The sequence below is a fragment of the Erythrolamprus reginae genome, chromosome 4, assembly GCF_031021105.1.
Source record: "Erythrolamprus reginae isolate rEryReg1 chromosome 4, rEryReg1.hap1, whole genome shotgun sequence".
NCBI classification, from domain to species: domain Eukaryota; kingdom Metazoa; phylum Chordata; class Lepidosauria; order Squamata; family Dipsadidae; genus Erythrolamprus; species Erythrolamprus reginae.
In genome coordinates this window covers 69,718,556-69,742,143 of record NC_091953.1, presented here as the reverse complement: position 1 = coordinate 69,742,143, position 23,588 = coordinate 69,718,556, and the positions used below count along the sequence as shown (strand labels likewise).

Genomic DNA, 23,588 nt, shown 5'->3' with positions numbered 1-23,588 from the left:
ATATTTGTTATGTTTGTTTTTTCCTGAAAAATTAATAAAATATATTTTTTTTAAAAAGAACTAAAAGATACACTAGGGGAAATATTACTAATTATATTTCATGAAGTCTTAGAACAGGGAATAACACCGAAATCTTGGATAGAAGCGTTAGTAAGTTTAATACCAAAGGATACCTCAAGAAAACAAAATATACAAAACTACAGACCAATATCGTTGCTTAACGTAGATTATAAGATTTTCATGTCAATTATGGCAGATAGAATGAAATCAGGTGGGGCCAGGCTGAAGCGACGTGCAAGCTAGTAGCTCCTGGCTTTTACTCGAGATTTCTCGTTTAAAAGACCACTTTTGTGGTGTTAATTCTTCTCGGTGAGAAGATTTATAGTAAGGGGAAGCACTCTGCTGCGGGGGGGTCACAACTCCTCCCCTAGCGGGTGGTAAAAACCCCGTATTTGAGCAGGGAAAAAAGCCGGGGTTTGTCCTCGGCCTGAAGGCCTGGTTCACTGAGCTGTCATCAAGGAAGCCAAAAAAAAAGAGCGGCGGTAGCAGCGGTTTGTAAAATATTATCTACTTACCCAGAGGATCTAGAGGTGGAAAACACGGTTTTGTGAGAATTTATATAGTCTCCTGTGACCAACGAGCGGCGATTGAAGAGAGCGGAGCTTTTTTTAAAAAGGAAAAAGTAAGTTGCTGATGGTGGGCGGAAGTAGTCGCAGCCGGTTGGAAAGTTAAATAAGGAAGTTCTGTGTGGAGAATAGACGACAACTTGACGGAGGAACTAGAGGGATTTGGAGCTGTGTTGCTGGTGTGGTTGGTGATAAAGAGAAAGAAGGAGAAAGAACAGAGGCGAAAAGCAGGTACAGTGAACATCATATCGTGACTACAGAAGAACGTTCGGACGGAGAGCGGAGACCGGGGATCGGAGTGAGCGGAGTGAGCGGAGAGAGCGGAGACCGGAGGCCTAGACCGGTCGGAACGCATCGGAATCGAGTTGTGGAGGGTACCCTGTAGTCAAATACCTACCTGGAGGAGATAAAGAGAGACCAACGGAGGAAGATTGAAAGCGGAAAATTTGAGACAACCGTCGCTTGTTTTTTGTCTTTTTGTGTTCCCTCCCCCCTCCTCCAGCGAAACCAGTATCAATCGAGTGTGATCGTAGTGAAAGAGAAGCACAGCAGAGAAGAAAAAGCCCGGCTGGGAGACGGTAGGAGAGGAAGCGAAGGAGAGTTAAAGGTTTAAAGGCTTGATGCTTTTAGAATGGTCTGTGGGGGTTTTGTGATTTAATGGGATCAAAGGAGAGAAGAAAGAAGAACTGAAGGAGAGAAGACGCCTTTTCTTTTGTCTGCTTGTAAGGAGAGCTTAGAAGCTGTTACTGACATCCACGATAAACCAGGATACCTCTATTATCGGTGAACAACATTGACTGAACTGCTGACCCTCATTTAAAGTGACCGCTGCAAAATTTTGAGCTGATTGGAAACGTGTTACAATAGTAAAAGCTAATTGTTTATTTTTTTTACTTTTGTGTGAGTTTAAGGTTAAAATCATTGTCCTCCCTACTTTATTAGTTCCCCCTCTCTCCTCTTCCCCCTCTCTCTTTCCCTTTTCCCTTTTCTAATTAAGAGTAAGAAATATATCTTTTTACTTTACTTTATTTTCTCTCTCTTTCTTTGTAGGATCAAAAGTGATTAATTGATTAATTGGTGTACTAATTGTTATATTAAGACTCTTAAACTAATTGATAACTGACAACTGATATTAATTAAAACTATTTAAGATTAACTATTAATTATAGTGATTATAATAGTGCTTATAGAGTGTTTTAAGGATTTTAGGACTATTATAGAAGAAACTTAAGTTAGATTTATATTAATTAAGCTATTTATTACTGTTGACAACTGTTAATTATTAATTATTTTTATTAATTAACCTATTTAATCATTTAATACTATTTAACTATTACTATTATTAGATTATATTATTACTAACGATTAATTATCCACTTCAATTGTCTATTTAGATTCTATTTCCATATATACCCTATTTATTTATTGAAACCTGTTATTTGCTATTTATTTAATTGATCAATTGATAATAAGTGACTAGTTAAGAAATATATATATATACATAGTTAATTAGAAATTAGAAATTAGAAATTTTATATTTGACTCTTCTTTTATCGGACGATATTGGAGAACCTAGTCACGTTAGAACAAATTTAATTACTCTAACTTGTCAAGTGAGACTAGCTTTGAATTGTGATTTAAATGACAATCTTCCCCTCATTAATTAACTGAATACATGGAACGGACTCTATTTTGGACAACTCTGTAGCTATTTTTAACTGGAAAGAGAGTATGACAACCAACTTTTCAAAATATCAGAAAAAAACTACACTAGGAACACCGACGACTCAAAGTACAAAACTAAATACAGAAATGGCAACAACTGACAAAACTTCTCTGCAATCAATTCAGGCCTCTCTAAACTTAATTCAAGAGTTCATGGTCCGTAGTCAGGAGGCATCTACAGCTACTCAAGAAACAATAAGGCAAAATCATAAGGAAACAAACCAAAATTTTGAAAAAATGTCCGGGAAAATTGAAGGTTTGGAAAATCGAATGGAAGGCATACAGGAGATTATAATTAACCATGAACAGAGGATACAAAAAATTGAAACAGACACAAAAAGAATAGATGAGAGAAGAATCGAAGCGGAAGGAAGATTAATAGCGGCCAATAACGAGCTCGAAAACTCCATCGCAATCCTGAAAATGGAAAAATCAGCTTACTTTCTCCGCTTTCAAAATATCTCCGAAAATGCAGACTAAGATTTATTTAACATATTAGCTCACTTAATCAGTGAGAACACACAAATTGATCTAGACGAGGTAAAAAATCACATCGATGAAATTTACAGAATTCAAACAAATTATGCTAAGAACCATAGATTACCCAGAGAAGTCCATGTAAAATTTACAAAGAAATCCATTAGGGACGAAATATACAAATCAACAAGAAATGAAAAAATTATGTATCAAGAAAAAGAAATAATAATCCTCAAACAGATTCCGAAAAGAATAAGGGAGAAAAAGAGAGAGTTCCACTACTTTACGGCAAAGTTATTGAGAAGGGGAATCCCATTCCGATGGCTAATCCCGGACGGTCTCCTGGTAACTTGGAACGGAAAAAAAATCAAAATAGATTCGTTCAAGAAAGCTGATTATTTTATACAAAAACATCTAGAACAGGACTTAGAGGTCCGCCAAGTTGTAGAAGATACCACAAGAGGAGAGACGGGAGGGGGAGAGAAGAGAGGAGGAACAGGACAAAGGAGAACAACAAAAAGAACAAAGAGTTACAACAAGAGCGGCGGCTAAACGTCAATAAAGGAAAGAAAAGTAACCGGGAAAAGAAGGGAAGAAAATTACGTTAAAAACACTTGATTTAATCTCTGTAAACATCAATGGATTGAATTCACCGATAAAAAGAAAACAGATAATGATGAAATTATTAAAACAAAATTCAGATATATTATGCCTTCAAGAAGTACATATAAGAAATCAGGATCGCAAATTGTTAGAAAACAAAAAACTAGGCAAATTATTCACAGCTTTAACAGATTCAAAAAAGAGAGGGATTGCTCTATATATCAGGGACACACTACAGCCGGAAAAAAATTATTCGGATGAAGAAGGAAGAATATTAATTGTAAGAATCAAAATAGGACATAAAGAAATAGTGATAATTGCGATTTACACTACAAACACAAAACAGAAACAATTTTACAAAAAATTAGCAGAACAGGTAGGACAGATACAAAAAGGGGACATTTGTATCATTGGGGATTATAATGCGGTGAGTGACATTAAAAAAGATTTTAAAACTATGAGGGAAAAATCGAAAGATAGGAAAACATTACCATCAGAATTCCAGGAAATAGCGAGATAATATAGATTAGTAGATATTTGGAGAGAAAGACACCCATCTGCCCGGGAATAGACTTTTTATTCACCCCCCCCAGAAATCTTGGTCCCGAATAGACATGATCTGGGTAGACCAAAATATTGGAAAACTAATCCATGAGATTGAAATAGGCCCAAATCTATGGGCAGACCACCACCCAATACTGATGAAAATTAAAATGCCGACCCCAGGACAGCACCGCTGGTCCATAAACCAAATGTTATTCCAAGACCAGGATTATATTAAACATATTAAACAAGAACTCAAGCTATTTTTACGGGATAATTGGAATACTGATACTACTATTCAGAATATCTGGGACACAATAAAAGCATTTATGAGGGGGATAACAATAGCTTATTTAGCAAAAAAGAAGAAACATAAAGATTAAAACTGGATGAATACAAAAGTAAACTAAAATATCTAGAAATAGAAATTCAAAAAGACCTTCAAAATGAAAAAATAAGACAAGAGATAGATATAATAAAACATAACATTAACTTAATAATACAAGACGAAATTGTTACAAAACTAAGGAAGACTAACCAATACCAATTTGAAAACGCGAATAAAATAGGCAGATGGCTTGCTTACAAATTAAAAAAACAGGAAGAAGAACGGCACATACAAGTCTTAGAGGATAAAAACGGAGAAATACAACATATAATGGGGGGGGGAAAGAACATAGTAGTTGAATATTACGCCCATTTGTATCAAAGGGAAGAAATAAATCAAGATCAATTAAATGCGAAAGTACAAAAGATAGCAGAATCAGATAAAATTACACTAAACGAAGAAATAACTTTATCAGAAGTTGAATACGCGATAGCTAAACAAAAGAATAACAAAACCCCAGGCCCAGATGGGATACCGGCCGAATTTTATAAAAAATTAAAGGAGTCTTTACCTGAAATTTTAGTAATAATATTCAATGGTGTTAGAAAAAGGTTTGTTACCGGCATCTTGGACACAAGCCCTAATAAGCATAATCCCGAAAGATCCGGAGGGAAAAAAAACACATACAAAACTATAGACCAATATCCCTTCTCAATGTTGACTACAAAATTTTTATGACAATAATGGCAGAAAGACTTAAACCAATCCTGAACAAAATAATAAAGGATGATCAAAATGGATTCCTCCCAGGTAGATACATACGAAACAACACAAGAACAATATTGAATATTTTAGAATATTACGAGGCACATTCAGAAAAACAATTAGCGTTAATATTTTTAGATGCCCAAAAGGCCTTCGATAATTTAAGATGGGAATTCACCCTCGAATTAATTTAAAAAATGCAATTTGGTCCAAAAATGATAAAAATGATTCAAACTATATATAACACTCAGTCAGCCCAAATTATACTTAATGGTGAATTAACAAATTCCTTTCAAATCTCAAAAGGAGTCCGTCAAGGATGCCCCCTATCCCCGCTTCTATATATTTTAGCAGTAGAAACATTATTGAACCAAATAAGAACCAATGTAAGAATCACAGGCCTTAAGGTTAAAAAACAGGAATTTAAAGTCCAGGCCTACGCAGATGATCTGGCATTCATTTTGGATGATCCAACAGAAGCGGGGGAACATTTATTGAAAGAACTACAACAATACGGAGAGGTAGCAGGCCTAAAAATCAACAAAGAAAAAACTAAAATCATAACTAAAAATATGGGTATTAAACAAGAACAGGAGTTAGAAAGAATTCTAGGAATCCAAATTGTCAAAAAAGTAAAATATTTGGGCATAATATTAACTAAAAGATGCGGCACAATTCAAAAAGATAACTATGACTCACTTATCAAAAAAACAGAGCAACAGCTAATCAGATGGAATAAAATTCATATTTCGCTATCAGGGAGGATAGCTACAATCAAAATGTCTATCTTACCTAAATTTTTATATCTATTTCAGACCATTCCAGTAAAATTGAACAAAAACTTTTTTACCAAAATAAACACAACTATTTCTAAATTTATCTGGGAGGGGGAAAAACCAAGGGTAAGATTTAAATTTTTACAAGACAAAGTAGCACAAGGTGGATTTGGCTTACCAAACTTAGGAAAGCTATTACCAATCGGCGGTCCTCCTATGGGTAAAGGAGTGGATAACCCTCCAAACCAGAGACTATTGGCATTAGAAGGGCACAATATTTTACAGGGATGGCACAGTTTTTTATGGAATGAAAAAGAGAAGATTTCACTATATTTTAAAAACCACATGATTAGAGACTCCCTAATAAACACATGGTTAAAAATTAAAAAAGAGCACTACTCCAAAATCCCAAGGTGGTATTCCAGCCTCGAAGCCCTTAGACATCCTAATTTATTTCAAACACAAAAATTGCTGAGCTATAATCATATACTGGATGAGAAGGGAATTATAAAAACCAGGCAACAATTACAAAATCAAAACATCAATATTGATTGGTGGTCTTATTCCCAAATTTCGACAAAATGGAACAAGGATAAAAAGAAAGAAGGAATTCAAGAAAAAGACAGTTTAATTGATAAAATACTATTAGGACATGAAAAAAAATTATAACTAAAATGTACAACTATATAATGGGATATAACATGGAAACTGAAATAGTAAAACAAAATATGATTAGTTGGGCTCAAAATATAGGTTATAATATTCATATAGAACAGTGGGAGCAAATGTGGAAAAAATTGAAACTAACCAAATCAGTACCGTACAAGGAAAACTCACAAAAAATGTTCTATAGATGGCACCTAGCTCCAACTAGATTGGCTAAGATTTATCCCAATCTGAAACCAAACTGTTGGAGGTGTAATAACAAAACCGGATCCTTTTACCACTTATTGTGGACATGTCCACACATAAAAAAGTTGTGGGGAAAAATTCAAATATGGATTCAAGAGATCACGGCAATCACATTAAAACTAAGGCCAGAAATTTTTCTTTTGGGCATAATAGATTTGAAAGGTAAAAAAAGGACTTCTATTTAATACAACACATAATCACAGCTACGAGAATCACAATTGCGCAGAATTGGAAAAAAGAGAACACACCAAGCGAAAGAGAGATTATTAAGAAAATTTACGATTGTGCAGAAATGGACAGGCTCACCCAAAAACTTAAAAACAAAGAGGATTCAAGATATTATGAGACTTGGGAAAAAATTTATGATTGGGGGGGGGGGGGGAAAAGACAAAAGATAAAATGTAAACCAAATATAGGCTAATAGACAGGGGAGAAGTTTTGACACTGACAAAATATAAAACTCTGAATATTTTTATCGGACTGTTATCAACAATTTTTCTCAATTCAATTGGATCTTAACTCAAGTGTAGACTAAAAAAAAAATTGGAAAAACCGCGGCAACCATATGCCGCTCAATCATCAATCTAAGATCTTTAGAACTGTTAGCAACAGTTCACTGGGGGGGAGGGCGGGGGAAGGAAGAGTCAGAAGAGTCAAAAGATAACAAACTACGGAGATAGAACGTTTTTTAAAAAAATTAATTTTTAGCTGGGTAATTTGTTTGGTATTGATATGTATATTGAACTGATAAAGTTTATTTAAACAAAACAATTATATGTTACAAATATAATAAGAACATGTGATTATATGTCGATATAATGAGGTAAAACAAGATGTAGCCACTCTTCCTTCCTTTGTATATATTTTTGTAAATTTAATAAAAATTATTTTTAAAAAAAAATTAAAATGAAAAGAAACTAGGAACCTAAAATCCAAATTTGGAGATAACAAATTTAACTAATATCAATAAATATTAAAAATTATAGCATCATTATACCATTGAAGAAAAAGGAAGGATATATGACTGAATTATTGATAAGAAAATTATAAGATTGCATTTATGTACTAAATATATAACAATTGTTAAAAGGAAGATATTCCTTTATAAATGAGACATAAGCTGCACATAAATTACACTACTCTTTAAGTAGTGCAAACTGTAAATAATGATACCAAATATGTTATGTATAAAGCAGGATGCTTTATTGTTTTTCTTTCTCTTTCTTTTACTTTCTCTTATTCTCTTTTTTCCCTCCCCCTTCATATTTGTCATATGTGTATATAATGTCAAGATGTTGTCCCTTGTTGTGTATTTTTAATGTACATATTTAATAAAAAAAATTCAAAAAAAAAAACAAAGGGAATGAAACCAGTTCTGAATAAGTGGATAAATACGGATCAAAATGGATTTCTTCCAGGAAGATATATAAGAAACAATGTAAGAATGATATTGGATGTATTAAAATTTTATGCAGCACACTCCGAGAAACAAATGGCGCTTATGTTCCTAGATAAATTGATAATTTGAGATGGGAATTTATATTTGAACTATTACAAAAAATCAATTTTGGCCCTAAATTTACGCAAATGATACAAACAATATATCACAGGCAATCTGCCAAAATTATGATTAATTGGGAGTTAACAGAATCATTTCAAATTTCGAAAGGGGTACGTCAAGGCTGCCCATTATCTCCATTATTATACATACTATCTGTTGAAACAATGTTAAACCAAATAAGAACAAATGCAAAGATCACAGGTTTGAAGGTTAGAAAACAAGAATTTAAAGTACAGGCGTATGCGGACGATTTAGTCTTCATAACAGATGACCCAACAGAAGCAGGAGAACACTTAATGAAAGAAATAAAACAATATGGAGAGGTGGCAGGTCTAAAAATTAATAAATAAAAAACTAAAATCATAACTAAAAACATGAAACCAGAACAAGATCAAGAACTAGAAAAAACTTTAGGGATTCAAATTGTAAAGAAAGTGAAATATTTAGGCATAATACTAACCAAAAGATGCAGCACAATTAAAAAAGATAATTATGACACATTAATAAAAAAGACAGAAGAACAATTGATTAGATGGAATAAATTGCACATTTCACTCTTAGGGAGAATTTCCACAATCAAAATGATGATCTTACCAAAATTTCTTTATTTATTTTAAACGATCCCAATAAAATTAAGTAAAAACTTTTTTGTAAAATTAAACAGTACAATTTCCAAATTTGTATGGGAAGGGAAGAAACCGAGAATAAAGCTTAAATGGTTGCAGGATAAAACTAAACAAGGTGGATTTGGACACCCAGATTTTGAAAGCTACTATCAAACAACAATACTGCTTTGGATAAAAGATTGGATAGAGGTTAAAAATCAAAGATTACTAGCTTTAGAGGGACATGATATTTTACAAGGCTGGCATGGATTCCTATGGAATGAGAAAAATAAAGTTCCAACATATTTTACAAATCATATCGGGGGTAATTTTAGCAATGGATATTTGGGATCGGATGGAAGGCATAGTATGGATGAGGTAAATGGTAATTGTAATTTATATGAGATGAATGAGCGGGGTGGGTGGGATGCTATGCATGGGTACAATGGGGACAGTTTGAATGCAGAATTTAGCCTACCAGGCGGTAGAGAGACAGGAGGGATGGGGGCATCTTTATCTGGGGTGACAGAGGGCCAGAATATTCCGGTCCTGCTCGGGAGAGGTAGATATGGCGGGAGTCACGAGGCTAGCCGTTCTGGAGGAAAAAGAGATCGCAGCTTAATAGCGATCCCTTGTTCCGGTTCCATGAGCTCAACCCGGGGTCCTGGTGACGAGTGTAATCTGGGCCCTGGGCTCAAGCTGCTGCTGCTCAATGCCAGATCGGTAGTAAACAAAGCTCTCCTCATCTGGGATTTAATCCTGGATGAGGAGGCCGATCTGGCATGTGTTACTGAAACCTGGATGGGCCCAGAGGGAGGAGTTCCTCTCTCAGAATTATGCCCACCCGGGTTTCAGATATAGCATCAGTCTCGACCCCAGGGAAAGGGGGGGAGTGGCTATTGTAGCCAGGGAAAACCTTCGCCTGCGTAGACTCGTTGCCCCAGAGAGTGTGGATTCAGGGGTTCAGATAGGCTTGTTACTCACATACCTGTCTCCCAGCTGCGTGTCAACAGCCCTGCCTGTGCTGCTCGAGGAGGTGGCTGGGTTGGCGGTGGAGTTCCCCAGACTTATTGTCCTGGGAGACTTCAATCTGCCGTCACTCGGCAGTTCCTCTGGATTAGCAGAGGAGTTCATGGCCACCATGACAGCCATGGACCTGACTCAAGTAGTTCAGGGTCCAACTCACGAGGGTGGACACACACCCGACATGATATTCCTCTCGGAGCAATTGAATAATGGTCTGAGACTAAGGGGCTTAGAAGCATTGCCTTTGTCATGGTCAGACCATTTTCTACTGCGGCTTGACTTCCTGGCTCCAATCCTTCCCCGCAGGGAGGTGGAATCGACTAGGTGGTTCCACCCCAGACACCTGATGGACCCAGAGGGCTTTCAGAGGGCGCTTGGGGTTATTCCAGATGCACTCGTCCACAGTTCAGCGGAGTCTCTTGCTGAGGCCTGGAACAAGGCTGCAGAGGAGGCTCTTGACAGATTACGCCGTTGCGGCCTCTCCGTGGCACTAGACCCCGTAGAGCTCCATGGTTCAATGAGGAGCTCCGGGAGTTGAAACGCCAGAATAGATGTCTATAGAAGCGATGGAGGAAGACTAAATCTGAATCCGATCGAACACTTGTAAGAGCTCATATTAAGACTTACAAAGTGGTGCTCAAGGGGACAAGATGCACGTATCATGCTGCCTTGATTGCATCAGCGGAATCCAGCCCGGCTGCTCTGTTTAGGGTGACCGGCTCCCTTCTTAACCAGGGGGGAGTCGGGGAGCCCTTACAGAGTAGTGCCGAAGATTTTAACACGTTTTTCGCTGATAAAATCGCTGAGCGGACCTCGACTCCAATTGGATAACCGAGTCGACTGACAATGAATCAGTCGAGGTGACTGGGGCCTGTACCTGTCCACCTGTCTGGGAAAAGTTTGATCTGGTGACACCTAATGAAGTGGACAAGGCCATTGGAGCTACGAGTTCCGCCACCTGCTTACTGGATCCGTGTCCCTCCTGGCTGGTCTCGGCCAGCAAGGAGGTGACAGGGAGCTGGGTCCAGGAGATTGTCAACACTTATTTGGGGAGGGGCTCCTTTCCGGATCTCTATAAGGAAGCACCTGTGCGCCCCCTCCTCAAGAAGCCTTCCCTGGATCCAGCCTTTCTTAACAACTACCGGCCAGTCTCCAACCTTCCCTTTATGGGAAAGGTTGTTGAGAAGGTGGTGGCGCTCCAGCTCCAGCGGTCCTTGAAAGAAGCCAATTATCTAGGCCCTCAGCAGTCAGGATTCAGGCCCGGCTTCAGCACGGAAACTGCTTTGGTCGCGTTGATGGATGATCGATGGCAGGCCTGGGGCAGGGGTTTATCCTCTGTCCTGGTGCTTCTCGATCTCTCAGCAGCTTTCGATACCATCGACCATGGTATCCTTCTGCGCCGGCTGGAGGGGTTGGGAGTGGGAGGCACTGTCCTTCAGTGGTTCTCCTCCTACCTCTCCGGTCAGTCGCAGTTGGTGTTAGTGGAGGGTCAGAGGTCGACCTCTAGACTTCTCCCTTGTGGAGTGCCTCAGGGGTTGGTCCTCTCCCCCCTGCTATTTAATATCTAAATGAAACCGCTGGGCGAGATCATCCAAGGGCATGGGGTGAGGTATCATCAGTATGCGGATGATACCCAGTTGTACATCTCCACCCCATGTCCAGTCAATGAAGCAGTGGACGTGATGTGCCAGTGCCTGGAGACTGTTAGTGTCTGGATGGGTGTCAACAGACTCAAACTCAACCCTGATAAGATGGAGTGGCTGTGGGTTTTGCCTCCCATGGACAATTCCATCTGTCCATCCATCACCCTGAGGGGGGAATCATTGGCCCCTTCAGAGAGCGTCTGCAACTTGGGTGTCCTCCTCGATCCACAGCTCACATTAGAGAAACAGCTTTCAGCTGTGGCGAGGGGGGTGTTTGCCCAGGTTCGCCTGGTGCACCAGTTGTGGCCCTATTTGGACTGGGAGTCACTGCTCACAGTCACTCATGCCCTCATCACCTCGAGGCTCGACTACTGTAACGCTCTCTACATGGGGCTACCTTTGAAAAGTGTTCGGAAACTTCAGATCGTGCAGAATGCAGCTGCGAGAGCAATCATGGGCTTTCCTAAATATGCCCACGTTACACCAACACTCCGCAATCTGCATCAAAGTGTTGGCTATGACCTATAAAGCCCTTCATGGCATCGGACCAGAATATCTCCGGGACCACCTTCTGCCGCACGAATCCCAGCGACCAGTTAAGTCCCACAGAGTTGGCCTTCTCCGGGTCCCATCGACAAAACAATGTCGATTAGCAGGACCTAGGGGAAAAGCCTTCGCTGTGGTGGCCCTGGCCCTCTGGAACCAGCTCCCCCCAGAGATCAGAATTGCCCCCACCCTCCTCGCCTTTCGTAAGCTCCTTAAAACCCACCTCTGTCGTCAGGCATGGGGGAACTGAGATATCCTTTCCCCCTAGGCCTATACAATTTATACATGGTATGTTTGTGTGCTTGTTTGGTTTTTAATAAGGGTTTTGTTTAGTTATTTTAAATATTAGATTTGTTATATGCTGTTTTTATTATTCTTGTTAGCCGCCCTGAGTCTACGGAGAGGGGCGGCATACAAATTTAATAAATAAATAAATAAATAAATAATGAATACATTTTTACTAATACAATGATTGAAAAGCAATTAATTATATAATTAAGTGATCTCTGAGAAAATGTAATTATACTATAGATTGGAGGCTCTCTAGAAGCCAAAAATGCCTTCCCAGAGCCTCTGTGTGAGCCAAAAATCAGCTGGCCAACACACAAATGCACATTGGAGTTGAGCTAAGGCAACAGCTTGAGTGCCAGCAGATATAGCTTCACATGTCACCTGTGGCACCCATGCCATAGGTTCGCCATCACTGTGATAGGCTATGTATGTTTTTAGTAGGGAGAGAAATAAGGGGAAAATATTTTTTTTGTCATTAGAAAAGGAAGTAGGAGAGAAGGAGAGAATGGATTGAGAGTATAAAGGGATGTAGAGAAGCAAGAAGGAGGAGGAGATGGTAGTAAGGAAAGAAAGGAGAGTAGAAGGGGAGGTAGAGAAGGAGGAAGGAGGATGAGATGGTAATAGGAAAGGGGACAGAAGGTATAAGAGAATAGGTATTAGAGGGGGAATAGCCACCTGAGATAGAAAGTGGGGAGTGGAAAGTGAGAAGTTTGAGATAAATTGAATAATAAAATTAAAATTGGAATGTAATTTAGGTTATTATATTACTGTTTTTAAGTGATAATATAATCATATTAAGGTATATGTGATGTTATGTATGTTTCTAATGTGGAGAAAAATAAAAAAAATACAAAAATAATTTGACGTTTATAAAAAGTGTACATGTTTGTAAAAAGTATACATGTTTGTAAAAAGTATTCCACTATACTGGTATTTTATTAAATAATATATTACTACAACATTTGGTTCAAAATACTTTTTCCCTTGTTTTGCACCTTTAAAATCTAGGTGTGTCTTATACTCCTAAAAATATGGTATACAAGAAGCAAAAGTGAGAACCTGACATGGAACCACTGATTGGTTCAAAATTGGCAAAGGAGTCCGGCAAGGCTGTATATTGTCACCCTACACATTAAACTTATATGCAGAGCACATTATGAGAAGAGCCATTGACTTACCTGAACGGTCTTCTCGATGCACTGCATGCAGAGTCCAACGTGGGTTCAACTCTAGTAGGGACTGAGTTTTAAATATTTGTGCATGCGCAGATCGTCTGTGATGACATCCAGGCAGATAGGCAAAGCCTCCTGTAGTTGCCGCTACTGGTTCACTTGAATCAGGGTGAACCAGCAGCAGCCTATCACTGGCCTACACACAGTTCAAATCACCTTTTCTCTTCCAAATATGGCTCATTGCAGCTATTGCTTGTGTAAAGCCCACATTCACGCCCAGTTTCCCATTGATGTAAAGCTGAGAAAGGCCTTAGCTTATCTAATTAAGGTCATAATCTGTTTTTTTCTTTGGGTAACTAAAATTCTGATAAATCATAATTTTGTAGAACAAAATTTATAGTCTTACAATATAAAAATGGCCAAATTCATATCCAGTTCAGAAAATGTTCTTAGTATGAAGGCTTTTATCATCTTAACAAGGACATTACAATAGAGGCAACACAAGTTTCTCTTGGATGAAAATTCCAGTCTGATGCTGTTACCAAATAATGCCTCTGCCTAAGTCCAATATATACCGTATTTTTGGTGTATAAGATGCACCGGTTTATAAGACGCACCTAGATTTTAGAGGAGGATAACAAGGAAAAAAGCATTCTGAACCAAACGGTATAGTATTATATTGTTTAATAAAATACCAGTGTAGCAGAATACTTTATACAACTATGTATATTTTTAAAAACCATATATACTTTTTAAAACCATGTACACCTTTTACAAACTTCAAACTTGACAGCTTCAGGGCTTGTGGACTTTAATTCCTCCACCAGTCATGCTAGCTCAGAAATGGGAGTTGAAGTCCACAAGCCTTAAACTTGCCAGGTTTGAAGACATTTGCACTCCTAACCTCTGACTTAGGGGTCTTCCAGCTTGCAGCTTTAAGACTTGTGGACTTCAACTCCCAGAATTCCTCCACCAGGCTTGCCAGACTCATCTCTCCTCCTGGTTCTCTCCCCCATCCCCATACTCCCCCACCTCACGATTCAGGTTCACAAACCCTTCTGCTTTAGCTGGACTTAGAATTGAATTTGAATTGAATTTATTAGATTTGTATGCTGAAAACTTGGCATCTCACAACAAAGCAGCAATACAGTACAATACAAATCTAACATTAAAATTTTAAACTAAATTAAAATACATTGTCATAAAACCCCATTAACTACACAATCATACATACTCGGTCCAGCTAATCAATATAGAGGTCGGAGAAGAAGCGGGGGAGGTTAACCCCCCCACGTCTGGTGGCAAAGATGGGTCTTTAGCATTTTGCGGAAGGCGAGGAGGGTAGGAGCAGTTTGAATCTCCGGAGGAAGTTGATTCCAGAGGGCCGGGGCTGCCACAGAGAAGGCCCCTCCCCTGGGTCCCGCCAGATGACATTGTTTAGTCCACGGGACTCGGAGAAGGCCAACTCTGTGGGACCTAATCGGCCGCTGGGATTCGTGCACCAGTAGGCAGTCTTGTAGGTATTCTAATACAATGCCATGTAGGTGGCATTATGGATCATTACCAACACTTTGAATTCTGATCGGAAACTGATCGGCAGCCGGTGCAAGCCACGGAGTGTTGACAAAACATGGGCATATCTGGGGAAGCCCATGATAGAGCTGGCATCACTCTGCAACTTCATGACAATTCCAGGCTGTGAAGACATAGCAACTGCAAGTGGGAAGCCAAGCCCAGCTGAGGAAGATCTGAGGAAGGCTATGCACCTGGGATCGGTTTGAGTGTGAGTTCAGCTGGAGGCGGATAGCTTTCCACCAGGTTCTTTTCTTTTAAAAAGAGAGAGAGAGAGAGAAGGGGGCAGGTGAATAACCAGCTTCTCTAGAGAAAAAAAATTATTTCTTTCTTTCTGTCTTTACACTGCAATTGATGGGAGATACACATTTCTTTCTCTAGAGAAGCTTGTTATTTGCCCTCCCCCTTTTCTCTCTCTCTCTCTTTAAAGGAAAAGAACCTGGTGGAAAGCTAGCTGCCCCCATCTGAATTCACACCCCAGCCAATCCCAGGTGTGTACCTTCCTCAGATCTTCCTTACATTGCAAGTAGAGCAATGGAAAAAACCCTGCAAAGACTTAGGGTTTGGAAAACATTCTTCTTCCCAGAGAGTATAAGTGAAAGAGCTTGCAAGCGGGTAAAAGCTGAGAACATTGTTAGCACCTGGTTAGGGCTGAAAGAAACTTACTCAGAGCAAGTTAGAGTAATGAAACCCTGCAAAGACATAGGGCCTGAAAACATTCTTCACAGAGAGTAACAATGAAAGAGCTTGGGTATATTAATAGCACCTGGTTAGGGTTGGAAAGAAATATCTGGAGTAAGTAAATGAAAAAAATCCTACAAAGACAGATTTTGGGATACATTCTTGGCAGAAATTAACAATGAAAGAGTTTGCAAGTGGTAAGAGCTGGAAACATCGTTAGCACCTGGTTAGGGCTAGAAAGAAACTTACTCAGACTAAGTTAGAGTAATGAAACAAATCCTGCAAAGACTTAGGGTTTGGAAAACATTCTTCGCAAAGAGAAACAACGAAAGAGCCTGCAAGGTAAGAGCTGGGAAGATCATTAGCAGCTAGTTAGGGCTGGGGAAAAAGGCTACATTCAGTATATAAGACGCACCCTAATTATCAGCCTAGTTTAGGGAGGAAAAGGGTGCGTCTTATACACCGAAAAATGCGGTACTATATCAAGAAGTTGCTACCAGGCAGGTGGACCATTAGATTCAATATAAAATAGCTTTATAATCTCATGACAATGTATTTTGAAATTACATTATATTTTACATTACTGTCTACCAAAGCAGAAAGCTGCTACAGGGAAATTTCTTTGGCATATAAACAAATAAATTACATACCTGTACAGATCAATGTATGATTTCTCCCGCAGGCAGCTAGTTTCACTTTTTCAGGTTTTAGAACTATGGATTATGGACACAAAAGGTTATTATTGATGTTGTTTTAATAATTATAAAATGAATTGTTGTGAAATCTGCTATGTATCCTAATTTATAGGAGATTAATCTTCTAATCATTATCTATCCAAACATTTCATAGCACATCATCAGTAAGGTGGGGTTTCTATTGAGGTTAGGTCTGAATCATAAAAATAATTTAGCAAAACTGCAATCCTCTCAGCATTTATCTGAAAATTATTGAATACAGCACAATCTATTTCTCCATAAATACACGGAATAATTCTTAAAAACAATACTGAATAATGAGGCTTCAAGTCTTAATGCAATAAGATATCTAAAAGTATTTCATGTTGGAAATTAGAAATCAGATCTATTCTAAAACTTGACACATAAGTTAAAGACAAACCTTTCACACAAGTTGGCTTGCTGACAGTATTCTTTGTTCCAAGGCCTAGTTGTCCCCAGTTGTTGCTTCCAAACATGTATAGTTTACCATTTTCTGCAGAATACAGACATTAAAGAAAATAATTGATTGCCAACGCATTTGTGTTAAGATATAGCCAATATTTTCAATTTAGTTAGACACAACTAGAGAAAGAGATATAATAACCATGTAATAAAGACTACCGTATTTTTCGGTGCATAAGACGCACTGGTGTATAGGACACACCTAGATTTTAGAGGAGGAGAACAAGGAAAAAAGTATTCTGAACCAAATGGTGTAATATTAAATAGTAAGAAAAGAATAGAATAAAATAAAATAAAATAAAATAGAATTCTTTATTGGCCAAGTGTGATTGGACACACAAGGAATTTGTCTTGGTGCAGATGCTCTCAGTGTACATAAAAGAAAAGATACATTTGTCAAGAATCATGTGGTACAACACTTAATGATTGTCATAGGGGTCAAATAAGCAATGAAGAAACAATCAATATTAATAAAAAGCTTAGGATAGAAGCAACAGGTTACAATCATACAGTCCTAAGTGGGAGGAAATGGGTGATAGGAATGATGAGGGGGGAAAACTAGTAGTAATAGTAGTGCAGACTTAGTAAAAAGTTTCAGTGTTGAGGGAATTATTTGTTTACAAGAGTGATGGCATTCAGGGAAAAAATGTTCTTGTGTCTAGTTATCTTGGTGTGCAGTGTAATAATAACCTCTCCAGCCACGAAGGGGTGGGTTTGTGGTTTCTGGTGTTTTCTGTGGGAAATATGTCCCGTCCTTCTTTCCTTCCTTCCCTCCCTTCCTCCTTCCTTTTTTCCTCTTTCCCTTCCTCTCTCTTTCCCTTTTCTTTCTTTCTCTCCACTTCTATCTCCCTCTTTTCTCTCTCTCCCCCCCCTTTTGCTCTCATTTCTCCCACTTTCATTTTTCTTTCCTCTTCCTCTCCCTTTTTCTTTCTCTCCCCTTCTCTCTCTCATTTTGTTTCCCTCTCCCCCCTCTCTCAATCGTTCCCTCATTTCTCTCTCACTCTCTCCCTTTCATTTCTGTTTTTCTCTTCCCTCTCCCTCTCTTTTTCCTTCTCTCTCTCATTTGTTTGTTCTTCCTCTCCCGTTCTTTCCCTCCATCAGTTTCTCATTTTTCTCTTTCTCCTTTTCTCTCACATTCCCTCCACCTCTCACTTCCCTCCCCCCTCTCTTTCCCTCCGTCTCTGTCTCTCCGGGGATGAGCCAGTAACTTACCCCACTTCTTCTTAGTTTGTCCTCTGGGGATGAGTGGGGCGCGAGGCATCCAGCCGCCGGAGGAGCCTGCGGGGCAGCTTCGATCATCCAAATGGGGCTCGGCTCCATCAGCCCCCACCCCCTCTGCTCAAAGCACCTTCGCCAACCGCTGCGCCCTCCCAAAGGCACCCCCAAAGGTGGGAAATTAGGGTGGGGGCTGATGGAGCTGAGCCCTGTCCCAACGGATGATCGAAGCTGCCCCGCGGGCTCTTCCACTGGCTGGATACGTTGGGGGGACATCCTCCCGCTTCTTGGAAGCTGCTGCGGTGGGCTTTCCAGGCATTCCTCCCAGGGTCCCTGCTGGCACTGCCCCAGCAGCAGCGGCAACTGTCCCCAAGGCTGCCTGGCAATCATCGGCTGGAGGCTGGCAGCTCGGCCCGGGGATAAGTGGGGCGTATGGCATCCAGCCGGCAGAGGAGTGCGCGGGGCAGCGGACAGGGCTCGGCTCCATCAGCCCCCACCCCAATCTCCTGCCTTCATGGGCGCCTTTGGGAGGGTGCAACAGTTGGCAAAGGCGCTCTGAGCAGAGGGCACCAGCTGCAGAATTCCTGAGCTGAGGCAGTTTTTCTTGGAGCACCTTCGCCGACCGCTGTGCCCTCCCAAAGAGGCCCTGAAGGCGGGAGATTGGGGTTGGGGCTAATGGAGCCGAGCCCCATCCCCTCTGATGATCAAAGCTACCCCATGCGCTCCTCCACCGGCTGGATGCAATGAGGGGATGCCCGCCCACTTCTCCAAAGCTGCTGCCATGCGCCCCACTCATCCCTGGGGCCGAGCCGCTGGCCTCCAGCCAACAACTGCTGGGCGGCCTTGGGGATAGCCCCCATGGCTGCTGATCCCCGCCCCACATCCAGTGTATAAGACACACCCGTTTTTTGACGCACCATTTTGAGGTAAAAAGGTGGGTCTTATACACTGAAAAATACGGTAAGTCTGAAAAATGTTTCTCTCTCTCTCTCTCTCCCTCTTTCCCTCTATCTCTATATCTCAGTGTGCATGTGCGTGTGTGTGTGTGTATAAAGGTGGAGAAAAAGAGAGGCACCTGCTGGTAAGCTGGGAGGGAGGCAAACCCCCCAGGGACCCCAAAGCCAGGGACACAGCTTTGTCCTTTCAGCCTGCAGCAAATGGAAAAGGACCTAACGACCGATTAGGTCCCACAAAGTCGGCCTTTTCCAAGTCCCATCGGCCAGACAATGTCGTCTGGTGGGACCTAAGGGAAGAGCCTTCTCTGTGGTGGTCCCAGCCCTTTGGAACAAACCCCCTCTGGAGATGTGTACAGTCCCCTCCCTCCTGGCCTTTCGCAAAGTTTTGAAGACTCATCCCTGCTGGCAGGCATGGGGGCTGTAACTGCTGAGACTTAACTCTGGCCTATGATATGAGTGACTAGATGAATGTGGATGATGGGGTTAGGATAAATGGGGTTTTAGAAATCTTTATTCTTTGTAGCATTTTTAATATTAAATCTAATATTTAATATTTAATATTAGATTTCTATGCACTGTATTGTATTTATTATGTTGTACACCGCCCTGAGTCGGTTGAGAAGGGTGGCACAGAAGTCAAATAAATAAGTAAGTAGGTAAGTAGGTAAATAAGTAAAGAAACAAACAAAATGTCATCTTAGCTGTGGCAGCCACAAATGACAGGATTAAATTAGAAAGACTGGAGTTAACTGGGAAGAGGATTCTAAAGCTAAGTGCTGGAGAGTGTGGAGAAAACAGAAACTGGTGAGTGATTTTGCTCCTTGCGTCCCTGGCCTTTTTGACAATTAAATGGGGGAGGGGGGAGAAGACACCAGAAATTAAGGAGCAGCTATGTAGCAAATGGAGTTAAAAAGAAAAAAGAACTGTAACTAATGCCTAAGAACTGAGGAGCTTTGCTTTTAAAGACCTGGTGCAGATACGAGAAGTATAGAAGATAATAAGTTGAGGAGAATATCTTGGAAAGTAGAATGGAATCAAAATACGGAAAAGGCAAACTCAGAAGATCGAATGCAGAACACCATCTGTTAGGTGGATGATCAGGAAGGCTGTGAAATATGATTGTGTTAGCAGCTGGACGATTTTTTAAATGGATGCTTGGTGATCTTGAGAAATGGAGGTAAAAAATTCTACCAAAAATGTGCTGAAAAATCGGACCTCGCCTTATACTCGAGTCACTGACGGCGCTCGGGTGCTGCGATGCCCCAAGCGCCAGAAGGGACTCCAATTAGGAGCAGAGGTGCCCGCGGGAGACTGACAGGTATTGGGGGCGGCAGGCGAAATGGCGGCAGCTCTACATGTCAGCGGTGAGAGAAACATGTCAGTGGCCATAAAGCCCCAAGCCTTTTTTTGTCGCTCTACTCTCAGCCTTGGCAGGGCGCGGAGAAGCGGGGGTTTCGGAGTGGGGAGGCAAAAACTCTCAGAATGTCACTGATGAGGCGTTTGCCAACAGAGCAGGGGTCCCTCAACTTTCTTTCAACCCCGGCGGAGATGAGGATGGGAATGCGTGGTCCTCACCAACCATCCATCTGCCGGGAGAGGAGAAAGAAAGATGCTAGGAAGAAAGATGGAAGAAATATAGAAAGACAGACAGACACGAAAGGAAGGAAGGAAGGAGGGAGGGATGAAAGAAAGAAAGAAAGAAAGAAAGAAAGAAAGAAAGAAAGAAAGAATTGACCATAATTGAGCCCAAAATTTTGGTTGTTAAGCAAAAGCGTTGTTAAGTGAGATTCACCACATTTTACTCAATCCATGACATTTCCTAGCTCTAACAGTGATATGCAAGTTAGGGAAGTACATCTGAAGGCATGTGTTCTAGTTATGGTTAAATGTGTGGCAGAAAGTGGACTCTGGGTTTGTTTTTCCTATTACAGTAAGTGAGATTGAATGTTTATAATTTTACAAGAGCTCTGTGTGTGTGTATATGTGTATATATACATACATACAGTTTATATAGTAGATAATGTACAGAATACTTTTGTGTGCTATGTGTAATATGTATGTACACATATGGCATATACACATAGAATTAAATAGTATATTTTGGATATTCAATAATAGTAAATAGATAGAGAAATTGTATCTCTTTGAGGTAAGGAGGGGCCAGGTACCCTAACCCAAACCAGCAGGAGCAGCGGGTGATTCAGATAAGTACTTGCATTTATTTTTTATTTTTGCCTATACCTGCCTTGGGAGGACATATACCTGTTTACCCTCTTTTAAACTTACATAGCTAGTTACCAGTAGCCACTGCATTTTTCCACCCTCGACTTATATTCGAGTCAATAAATTTTCCAAAGATTTGCATGATGACTAAAGAAGAAGTTGGGGAATCGAAGTAAAGAAAGAGATTAAAAACGAACTACAAGAGGGACAAAAGTAGAGAAAGTAGAGGAAAAAACGATTAGAAAACACTGAGATATTCAGCGATGAAGAGGAAAAGAATATTGGAAATGAAATAAAGATGAATGACTATGTAGATGAATATATTGAAAATTACCATGGTTATAATTATAATTGTTATTTTGATAATTATGACTACACTGATAACTATAGCAATAAAAGAGAAACAGATATAAAAAATGAATGGGTTGAACATGGAGATTATTAATGACCAAATAACATACAGTCATACCTCGTCTTACGAACCTAATTGGTTCCAGGGGGAGGTTCGTAAGACGAAAGGTTCGTAAGACGAAACATTGTTTCCCATAGGAAACAATGTAAAGTCAATTAATCCGTGCAACCAAAAAAACCCCCCGCAAAAAACCGGCGTTTGGCGACTGCTGGGAAGCCGCGTGGCTATTTTAAAAGGTGACAGCCGGGCTGGGGGGCTTCCCAGCAACCTCCCGAACCCCGAACCCGGAGGTTCAGCAAAAGTTCGGGGTTCGGGAGGTTGCTGGGAAGCCCCCCAGGCCGGCTGTCACCTTTTAAAACAGCCGCGTGGCTTCCCAGCAGCTTCTCGAAGCCGAATGCCAAACCCGAACTTCCGCGTTCGGCAACTGCTGGGAAGCCCCGCGGCTGTTTTAAAAGGTGACAGCCGGCCTGGGGGGCTTCCCAGCAACCTCCCGAACCCCGAACCCGGAAGTTCGGCAAAAGTTCGGGGTTCGGGGGGGTGCTGGGAAGCCCCCCAGCCCAGCTGTGACCTTTTAAAACAGCCGCGCGGCTTCCCAGCTGTCTCCCGAAGCCGAACGCCAAACCCGAACTTCCGCGTTCGGCGTTCGGAGACAGCTGGGAAGCCGCGCGGCTGTTTTAAAAGGTGACAGCCGGTCTGGGGGGCTTCCCAGCAACCTCCCAAACCGAACCCGGGGTTCAGAAAAATTTTGCCTCTTCTTACGAACTTTTTTCGAGTTACGAACCGGCGTTTGGGAGGCTGCTGGGAAGTCCCGCCGCCCGGCTGTCACCTTTTAAAACAGCCGCGCAGCTTCCCAGCACTCTCCGAACACCGGTTCGTAACTCGAAAAAAGTTCGTAAGAAGAGGCAAAAATTTTCTGAACCCCGGGTTCGTATCACGAGTTGTTCGTAAGACGAGGGGTTCGTATCTTGAGGTACCACTGTATTTGCATATTCTCCAGCACTCCGTGGATTGCACTGGCTGCCAATTGGTTTCTGTACCCAATTCAAAGTGTTGGTTATGACCTATAAAAGCCCTATATGGCAGAGGACCAGATTACTTGCAGGACCGCCTTCTGCCACACAAATCCTAGCGTCCGATTAGGTCCCACACACTTGGCCTTCTCCAGGTCCCATGAACTAGACAATGTCGTTTGGTGAGACCTAGGAGAAGAGCCTTCTCTGTAGGGGCACCACTCTTTGGAATCACTTCCCCCAGAGATTCGCACTGCCCCCACTCTCCTTGCCTTTCATAAGAATCTGAAAATGCATTTATGCCATCAGGCTTGGGGCCACTGGACCCCAGCCTCTGCCTAGTGAATGTGTAGGATGTGGTACTATGCATGTGAATGTTTGTGTCAGCAAACCAACTAGCATCTGAGAAATAAATCATGTTCCATCCAGTGCTCTCACACACGGTTAGATTTATTAGCAAAGCCATGTTGGATTTGTAACTGCCATTCCAACACTAAATTCTCTTCAGTTCCCCATCCAGGTTAAGGTTCATCTCAAATCCCCACACCCACAAGTGCAGGGTGCACAATCCAGTGCAGGGATTCACTGGCTTCCTCATTTGTTCAGTTGACCTTTGACCCTGTGTAAAGAAATCTGTGGTGGTTGTCAACTTCTCTCTCTCACTCCTCCCGTTTCCCTATTGCTGTGCTGACTGTGACAGGCCAAAGCCTTTAACTTCACATAATGGCTTTGGGCCTGACAG

The 23,588-nt window shown here is 40.9% G+C and overlaps 1 protein-coding gene across 14 annotated transcripts in view; it reads right to left on the bottom strand.

Annotated features, from left to right (window-relative positions):
• RPGR (retinitis pigmentosa GTPase regulator) overlaps positions 1 to 23,588 on the bottom strand; it is a 298,707-nt gene that overhangs the window by 244,585 nt on the left and 30,534 nt on the right. For all 14 annotated transcript variants that reach the window (XR_011559019.1, XR_011559020.1, XM_070750562.1 and 11 more), the window contains exons 3-4: positions 16,969 to 17,061; positions 16,503 to 16,565 (exon numbers count right to left, since the gene is read on the bottom strand). Coding sequence is in view for 12 of the 14 variants with exons in the window: in XM_070750562.1 (XP_070606663.1) it covers positions 16,503 to 16,565; positions 16,969 to 17,061 (156 nt within the window). In the remaining 2 variants the exon portion in view is untranslated. The remainder of the gene's footprint in view (positions 1 to 16,502; positions 16,566 to 16,968; positions 17,062 to 23,588) is intronic.